The sequence below is a fragment of the Lampetra fluviatilis genome, chromosome 8 (assembly GCF_964198595.1).
Source record: "Lampetra fluviatilis chromosome 8, kcLamFluv1.1, whole genome shotgun sequence".
Lineage (NCBI taxonomy): Eukaryota > Metazoa > Chordata > Hyperoartia > Petromyzontiformes > Petromyzontidae > Lampetra > Lampetra fluviatilis.
The window spans coordinates 6,505,873-6,515,751 of NC_136282.1; the positions used below are offsets into that span (position 1 = coordinate 6,505,873).

The 9,879-nt window shown below is 45.0% G+C and overlaps 1 protein-coding gene across 1 annotated transcript in view; it reads left to right on the plus strand.

Annotated features, from left to right (window-relative positions):
* ACSS3 (acyl-CoA synthetase short chain family member 3) overlaps nt 1-9,307 on the plus strand; it is a 31,457-nt gene extending 22,150 nt beyond the window's left edge. The window contains exons 12-16 of the mRNA XM_078858786.1: nt 2,629-2,710; nt 2,920-3,042; nt 6,292-6,391; nt 7,149-7,324; nt 7,665-9,307. Of these exons, the coding sequence (XP_078714912.1) occupies nt 2,629-2,710; nt 2,920-3,042; nt 6,292-6,391; nt 7,149-7,324; nt 7,665-7,733 (550 nt within the window). The 3' untranslated portion in view covers nt 7,734-9,307. The remainder of the gene's footprint in view (nt 1-2,628; nt 2,711-2,919; nt 3,043-6,291; nt 6,392-7,148; nt 7,325-7,664) is intronic.
* Nucleotides 9,308-9,879: the final 572 nt, after the last annotated feature.

Consider the following 9,879-nt stretch of genomic DNA (forward strand, 5'->3'; position numbering starts at 1 on the left):
AACCTTAACATCTTATTGGTTCTTTCGGTAAAGTCACGTAGAATGGAAATAATAAAAATAAACATAATAAAATAATTCTCACGACGTTTTTTACGTTTTATTTTTATTATTTTATTATTTCCATTCTACGTGACTTTACCGAAAGAACCAAGAAGATGAATCCCTGCAGTCACGAAAGCTTTAAATCGAAATTGAACCGTAACATGTTTCATAACACTGACCGCGTGTGCATTTAAATACAGCACATTATTGTGTTCCGACTTGTAAAACGTTGGACTTACGAGCGGGTCTCGGGAACGGTACCCACTCATAAGTCGGGGACTGCCCGTGCTGACCTTACACCCCAGAAGTGTTTACAGAAACGTGGCATTTTAAACATATAAGTGCATGTCTTTTTTTCCTCTGATATATATAAATAAAATACCAATTCTTTTTATAATTATAATAATTTGTAAGGCGCGTTCCATCCGTAGATCCCGATGCGGCATGTATGGAAAGCAGGAAATCAACAGAACCAGTGTAAATGGTCAGAACTAGCGGATGAATGCCAATTTAAAGAGGTTGAGTTTTCAAGACTTAAATAGTTCGAACGACTCTGATTGCTTTATGGCCAAAGACAACGCGTTAAATAGTCTGGGAACTGCACTGGTAACTCCCCGATCACCCCAGGAACAGAACCTTGGACTACTTAGAAGGAACCAACGAGTACGGATCCCTGCAATCACGAAAACCTCAAATCTAGATCTCTCTGGGACATCGTTCGAGTTTGAAAATAGATAAGTTCCTGTGAATGTTGTGGGGCTAACACGAAGGCCAGCAGCAGGATCTTATAGTCCACTCGATGCTTGGCAGTTGGAGCTGGGCGATTACTCCCCATCGGCACTGCTAAGAGCCAGATACAAACATCTACATATGACCGAGAGAGACAGGATGTTATGTTATCCGACTCTCCGTTGTATTACATTACATTTCTAAGTATACTAGATTTCTCTTCTTCTTGGTTCTTTCGGTAAAGTCACGTAGAAGGGAAGTAATAAAATAATAAAAATAAAACATAATAAAATAATTCTCACGACGTTTCGGCCACAACGCAAGCAGCCGTCCTCAGGTGAAAACCAGGTCTGTCGGGGAGACAGCGTCTGAATGAAACAGCACACGAGCTTGGAGCATGTATATAAGCTGGGTTGGAAGGGGGAGAAAGGGCGCTTCGACAAAAGAGTGTGCATATCAAGAGGAATTTAGCATATTTATGGGAAATGCAGTCATGAATCCCTGCAGTCACGAAAGCTTTAAATCGAAATATACTAGATTTGTGTTTCTATTTCATTTATACCTGATGATGATTGCTTGTGTTGCAATCGAAACGTCGTATGCTAGTATTTAATTGATTATTTTATCTTTATACGTGACTTTACCGAAAGAACCGAAGAGTAGAGACAGGATACACACGGTGGTCACGCAGCGCTGGTTGCATGTGGAGTTTGAATTTAGAAATCTGCGGGAGCATGCCGGGAGTACTGTAGACTGGCTCTGCTGCAAGTGGCTAGTGTCCCAGGTTGCTCCTCCTTCCGCAGATGTTTTCTATTTGAAATGAAGTTACAACAAATAAAAAAAAATGTTATTCACAAGATATGACCATTCATTGTTGGTGTTTTGCATTCTAGTTGCCCTATTTTAGTTATTTCTCACATATATAAATGTAAATTCTTCAATACAAGGAATCCACAAATCACTGTTCCCAATTGACCACAATGCCATGATACAATTATTATTATGCTAAACATGAGGATAATTACAACAGACTCGATCATTATAATATAACTAATCACTCACTGTCGTTGATGGGGATAAATGAGGTGGCAGTAATGGGTGCTGTGTTGGTATTGATGGTGTTTAGCATTCCTCACGTATAGTCCATGTGTCAATCTCCTGCTGAATGAGGGCCCTGCCCATGCCTTGTGAATTATTTGTGAGTAATATTTGACCATAGTCCATCACGTTGGTCAGTGCAGGGTGGCGAAGGAAGGGAGCACAGACTCGGAAGCATAGAAGCCAGAGGTCGCAAACGGGTTTTGATTCCGTACCCGTACCCGGCCGGGTATCGTGTAGGGTACGGGGACAGGTACCCGATTGCGACCTCTGGGATGAAGCCATGTTGCAGGCGCGGGTGGGTTGATTCTAGGAACTTGAATTGTGAGACAAGACGTTGGGAAATGAGTGATAAACGGTTACTCACCAGTGACTCACGGCTTACCCATACCCGTACCCGGCCGCACCAGGGTCGCAAACGGGTACCCGTACCCGGCCGGGTACGGATAGCCGGGTATCGGGTAGGGTACGGGTATCGGGTACCCGATTGCGACCTCTGATAGAAGCACAGTACAACAATTAATTTCCCTGCACTGACATTTACTGCCCATCACCTGGCCCCAAAGTTGATTACCAAGTTAATTCGAAAATAGAAAAAAAAACAGTCACGACTTTATTATTACTGGCGAGGATATCACCGTGTTGAGAATTAGGTCATGTCTTGCACAACCCTATTTGCATAGTAATTACGAGATGATAATAGTGATGACAGTCGTGGTGGTGATGGTGGTGATTAATGTCCTACGTGCTACGGTTTAGGTTGCCCCTGGCGCCTGGTTGCATGGCCACGCTTTGGGAAAACAACCAGAAGTATGAAGACACGTACTTCAAGTCATTCCCCGTACGTACACACGGCGACCTGGGCAGATTTCCCTGCCTTAGTGCTGCATAGTCAGAGAACGCACGGTCTTGCATCGCGTGGTTATGCAATCTGGTACGAGCGCAATGAGACATTGATAAACATTGATTCGTACGCTCATTATACGTGCGTTGAATCCCGCAACAATGCTTTTTGTTCCTGCTGTCTTTCCCTGCACGCACGCACCGCAGGGATACTATGACACGATGGACGCCGGCAAGATGGACGAGGATGGCTACGTGTACGTGATGGCGCGTGTCGACGATGTCATCAACGTGGCTGGTCACAGGCTGTCGTCGGGCGCCATCGAGGAGGTACGCGGCAACGGCGCCGTGCGGCGCCCCAACCCGAAACGATGCCCTGACGCGCCGTCGCACGGCGAGGAGGCGCTCCGCGTGACGCGGCGCTGTGGAAGTAAACGCGGCCGGTGTGTTGTGTGCAGCCGATTAGCGCACGGTTGGCTACTAATGGTGCGAAAAAAGCACATTGCAGGGCGATCCATTTATAGACAGCCCACTAAGCCGTTATGGGGACATGTTTTTGAGAAAACAGCATTTTATCCCACCATCCTCAATACGTGGTAAAGGTGCATCGCTGGCACAATCCACTACTGAGGGTTTTTTCAGCTAACCAGGCACTGTGGAAGAGGTGGAAGGACCCACACTTTAAATTTCGATTTAAAGCTTTCGTGACTGCAGGGATTCATCTTCTTGGTTCTTTCGGTAAAGTCACGTAGAAGGGAAATAATAAAATAATAAAAATGAAACACAGACCTATTCTTCACCTGAAGACGGCTGCTTGCGTTGTGGCCGAAACGTCGTGAGAATTATTTTATTATGTTTTATTTTTATTGTTTTATTATTTCCCTTCTACGTGACTTTACCGAAAGAACCAAGAAGATGATACCCACACTTTATCCCCACCGCGTGCGACCTGCCGATTGACTAACTGTGGTGAACCCATTTATACAGCTGGGTGGACAGAGGCCATGTGGGGGGGTGGGGGGGTGCGGGATTATTTAATCTTGCCTTTCATTTCACTTGCCATGCTGGGAGATCGAACAAGCGAGCTCTGATTTGGAAGCGAATCATCACGAGTGTGCTAACCGTGACACAGCGGCAGCAAGCCACCACCAATTACAATACACTTATTGAATCTGTGAACACTCTTCTCTGTAAATGATGGCACCATTGCTTTCACAATATTTCATTGCCTGTCGAGATTAAAGTAAGAGGGTCATGATAAATCAGTAGGACTTCTATAAATCAATCACCCTGTGAGCACCTGCAAACTCAATGACCCGGCTCAGTAATATCCATTTTCTTTTTTTTACTGAAGCTAAGATGTATTTGATTGTGTGCGGTGCCTAAAACGTGCACGGATGTTGAATGCACTTTGGAATTAAGTCCAATGAAGGTAAATAAATAACTTCAAAAACAACTTTCAGGTTCTCAACATCCGGCTTGGTTGTCGCATAACTTAATTTACATGGCCATTGACTTCCTCGCCATTGTCAAGAATCTGCCAACTGATTTTGTGTGCCCTGCGTTTCATCCATGTCAAAGGAGTCTTGTAATGAATATTGCATATGTGCGTCCTATTTTGAGTGTGCTTTGTATTATATTTTCTATCATTATTCATGCCCGCCTATTTTTGTATAGCACCACAACAGAAAAGTACTGATTATTATCTTACGGCTCGGTGACACAACCTTTGTGAAATAATTTAGCAATCGACAAACGTACCAGCATGTGGCAATAACAGCACGTGTACAGCGGTGCTGTCACGCCGAGGATTACATCGCAGCGCTCGCATTTTCTTCAAATAGCATTCACGTGCCTGACCTCATGGGTAACAGCTTGTTCACAAACATCAAATCCATGCAGACAAAGGGTGGCTGGAGCAGGTCTCTAAATCTGTCTCTTTCATCAGTCCCAGGCACGTGGCCACGTTTTCTTTGAAGTTAAGGTCGAATTTCCCTTCCTTATTTTGTCACAACTGCTGCCTCGTAAGAACTCATCTGGTTCCTTCGACGCGAGTTCCGTCCGACCAGGTCCACCCTCACCGGTTCCTCTCTGATCTCTCCGTGACCCTCCTGGTTTCCCCGTGCCTATTGAAGGCCGCACTCGTACGACCTCCCCTCCTCCGTCTCTCACCTCTCCCTGCTCTACCGGTCTTCTCTTTCTTCGGCTCTTCCGCCTACTCACATTCATCCGCTTTTATCCAAACCGCACTGGCCCTGATTGTGCCTGCCAGCTTGCCACTCATTGGCTTGTTTAGTCGTCGTCGTTGTTGTTGTTGCAAAAACCTCTGCGACTTTTAATTTCTGTCCTCGTGTAACCCTCCCGCTTGCTGTTGATCTTCAGTGGCTGCTGTCCACGTTTTCTGTTTCTTACTTCCCCCCCACCCCCCTCCTGTAACGCTGCCTCTGGAGACCCACGGCGCCCCTGGCCTTGTTTCCTCCCTTTTAACGTCGTAAATCTTCCTTCACGAAATATCGCGAAGCAGAATATTGGTGCTGGATACAACCACATTTGTCAACGCGATTTGTAACTTTGATCCGTGTACATGTATCGATAGTTCAATGCTAATGTGCAGTTTAATTGAGAGACTGTGCGATTTCTTGGTGTGTTCTGGGACTGTTATTGTTGTTTGCTGCCCTGCTAAAGCTTGAATTTGGTATTGAAACATCGGCAGAAATGTATGTACTTGTGAAATTTGTACTTATGTACTTTATTAATTTAATTTGTATGACTTGCCTATACTACGATGTGTTGTATTGCGTGTTGTTGTCACTTGCTGACCCGTCCCTGCTGGACATCTTTGGAAAAGAGCTTCATAGCTCATCGGATTCCTCCTCCAGTGTCTACATATTCTGATTTTCCCTTCGTGTATCTTGATTACAATGTCCTGTCCAGCTCTCCTGGTCTGTGCCTGCGGTACAATTGTCTCTCTTGGCTTTGTTTTCCTGTCCATAGCGGTCCGTGCTTGTCGTTTGCCTCACCTTGCCTCTAGTTGCTTGTCCTCTCTTCGCGTTACCGGTCTTCACCTGCACTCGTTGCATACCCTGACCAGCCATTGTGTACCTGCACCTCATCTGGCCTTACTTGACCTTGCTTTGCCTCGTCTGCCCTTGTCGTGCTCTGCCTGTCATTGGTTGCTCTCACGTTGCATTGGCCTTGCCTTTCACTGCCTACATCTGTCTAGCCTGCGTCCCTTGCCGCGGTGGCGAGATGTTAACGGCCTCGCTTGGTACAGAAGGATGTCGTGGGTTCTATCCCAACACTGACGCCTGTTTATTTGGAGTTTGCATGTGCTGCCTGTGGTCGCGTGGATGTTTCTCTGCAAAATTTAGCAACAGCATGCATTTACAGCTTTTGGCTGCTATAATTTCCACCTGATAAGCCACTTCTTCGAGCTATCATTTGTGACCAGGTCGCTTCTGATGAAGAGCTACATAGCTCAGTGGGCCTTACCTGGTGGGAAAAAAAAAGTTTAAATTTGATCGTCTCTTGATCGTCACTGCCACGTGTGGCTCACCCACGCTCGCTTGACCCCTCCAGGCCATCCTGCAACACTCGGCGGTGGTGGACTGCGCCGTGGTGGGGCTGGAGGACTCCGTCAAGGGGCTGGTGCCCTTCGCGCTGTGTGTCCTCAAGAGCGGTAAAGCCACACGCGCGGCACGGCACGGCACACTCGCTGGCGTTGAGCGGTGCAACTTTCAATTGCAATGTTATCAATAACACTGCGGCGGGGAAAGTTGCGCTATGTAACGTCGGCTAAGCATCTCTCCACTCCTCCCCTACTCCCTTAATCAAGATGCCAGTCGCGGATATTTGTTTCCATCTGCAGTCACCGCCACTTTTGCAGGCTCAAGCGAGAACGCACGTTGCGGTTTCTCTTCCCCGCTCCCTATCCACATATCAGCACTCTCGTAAAAGAAATATGGCGATAATTAAGTACAGCCCTGTGTAATAAACAGCGTGTAATATGCGACGAGTGTAGCAGTTAACCACCCGTGGTGGATTAAATCATTTACAATTTAAAAACACACGCCATCTATTTATTGCCTTCTGCTTTGTGAGCGGAGAACACCCATGATGAATGCACGGGCTCGCACGTTTGTCATTTGCACGCTCGCTTGCATTAGGTTAATGCGAAAGGTTTTGCGGCGCTATTTGGCACAAGAGTGTCACTTCGTTTCTCGTTAAGATGGCGAGATGTCTGCCGAGCAGCTGCGCAAAGTCCAAGCGTGCATGGCGAGGGATTTCCCAAGCGCCGACGCTAAACGGGTTGAAAAGGGGACAACTGGTCGGAGTGTGACGATTCACCCCCTCACGTACCGCTCCGTCCATAAACCAGTGACCGGCAGTCGGCTAAAGACGACGCGGGGTGTGGGTCTGTGTCTGCGCGCGAGCAGGTGTGACCAAGAAGCACGACGAGCTGCTCCGCGAGGTCGTGGACCTCGTGCGGAACAGCGTTGGCCCCGTTGCCGCCTTCCGGCGCGCCATCTTCGTGCAGCGGCTACCGCGCACGCGTTCCGGCAAGGTTCCCCGCTCCACCATCGCCGCGCTGGTCAACCGCAAGCCCTACACGGTGAGGCCCTCGCTCCCAACGCCGCCTTGATAGCGCTCGCTCACAATTGCCGCGATATGGGGATGTTACGATACAATGTGCGCTGTAATGCCCGCGATAATCGTATCATCTGTTTTGCAAAATTTCGCTAATAGAACATGGCTGTTTACGATGATGACGAATGCACAGCTAAAAGAAATGTGATCTTATCCAATGTGAACATGCATAAAAATGGATTGTATGACTGTGCTAATGTGTACAAGAAAATACATTGGCCAGCGTGATTCATTAGGTGCATGACTTAATACCCGAGCGGTACTGACGCTTGCGGATGTGTTCTGCTTTGTTTTTTTCCCCCCAGATCACCTCCACCATCGAAGAGCCGCTCGTGTTTAAAGAGCTGGAGGAGGCCATGAAAAATGTGAAGTGAACGCTGTGAAATGCCACAAACCAAACCGGGGACCTGTGCTCGGGGGTCTCGCGTTGTAGAGCAGTCGTAGTCTGTGGAAGGGCAGTTACCTAAGATTGACACACGCACACACACGCGCATTGTAAGTGGCCAATTTGGTGCTGGGCTACACAACTGAAATACTTCATTTTCTGACAGATGCAAGAGGTATTCTTTAAACAAACCTATTTTTTACCCTTTCCTGTATATATATTTTAAACAATAAGATACCTAAAGGCAAGCAACGCAGAGAATACATTTGTTGGTGTCACTACAGTGTAAGCAGACAGTGGTTGGCAAAAGGCCTTATTTGCCTAAATTATAAGAAAAGAGATAACATTTAACTTTCGATAAATTACATTTAAGTTCGACAAACTCTTTAAAAAATCACTTTCCCTATCTTGGGAGTCAGGTATTTGGTCGGATAAGATTGCAATTAGTTAAGTTATTTTAAAACCATTGTTGTCAGCATGGCCTAAAGTGTTAATACATATTGATACCTCAAATGCTTTAAACCAACATCTTTTGCCAAATGGAATGGATTTACACCCTTTGAACGTGCACCCACACTCGTTTAAATTAGTCTCAAAGTTAGGTCATTCTTTATCCTCGTCTTGTTTGAATACATTGCCTTTATAAACTCGAGTTTCCAAATTACATTCCCAGGCGCCTTGCTGACTGTCTTACAACTAGTCAGAAAGCGTGCAATCAAACACAGCAGCAAATGTCTGGGATTAGATGGTTTATTTTTTTAATTCCACAATATATTATAGTTTTACAGAGGATGCTGATGTAAAACAGGCCACGTACTCGTACCACTCACCAACAACACTCTGCCTAAAGCCATTGAAAATATAAATATTTGCGGTGTACATTTGAGTATTGTCAGTGATCGTTTACCACTTAACACTGCATATAATGATAGTGCTCTGAAGAGCACGTTGTATTACATATGCACTCACGAGAAAATCGTGTGCAAGTTTTGAAAATGCTTTTCGTAGAATGCACTGATTGGAATACCTCTTGAAAGAAGTCTGGATTACAGGGTCTTCTACTTGCAAGCCAATTAGTAGCGACAATTGGTGGAATCGCTGCTTATCTGTGTTAATCGCAATACAAGTTGACACCCTCTGGAGTGTGCATACATCACTGGCCATGTTTTTTTATTCCACTGGATGCAAATGGTGATGAATTGCACAGAGGTCATTAATCCACTCGTGTACAATAACGGTTTTTGACCAAAAAAATGACGTGACCAAAATGTAGTCGATAAAGTGCCTAGGGAAGGTGGAAATCTGTAATTTAATAATGTAATGTGAAAATACTTACATTGTCTTGACATTCTTCAATGTTACTGGAATGTATCCACTATTTTCGATAATATACATATGAAAACGAGACATATACAGCGTTACATATTACACGTTTTTATCGTACTCTACAATGCATTTTGTCCTGCTCTGTGAAAATGACCCAGACCAATGATCGCACCATGCTCTCATTGTTATTTACAGGCCATGCCAGGTAACCAAACATTTATTTTAAAATATATAGTAAGACAGTCATGGAATGATGTTGACAATACAAATTTGCACAGTTAAAATCGCCATGTTATTTAAAGGCATTGCTGAAATGAAACTGAATCATATGTACATCTGTCTGTGACAAATAAACAATGGTGTATATCCAACATTCGAAGTGCCGTCGGATTGTTTTATTGCTGCATGAAATGAGCTTGTCACGTGAGATAGTCTGACGATTTTTGGCGATGCTGCATGGGCAGTGATGCACAGGCAAAATCAACAACAAACACTCGTTCATCAATTACACTGGGGCCTGAAAAAGAGAAATGAGCTGTGAGGAAGGGCCGTCGTCCGAAACGTGGCCGATTGTTTTCTTGACAGCAACTTAAGAAATGCTTTTTTAGTATGAAGAGATGTTAAGTGAAAACTACTTTTGAAAGATTAATGTCCAAAGGACATTAACCCTACTCTGCTTGTTGACCTGCAACTATTACATTTAAATATACTCGTTCCAAGCTTATATTTCTACAAGTCAATATGTATTCCAAGTAGAATAAGTATGCGAGTTTTGTACAATAATGAAATATTTTCTGTGGTAAAATCCA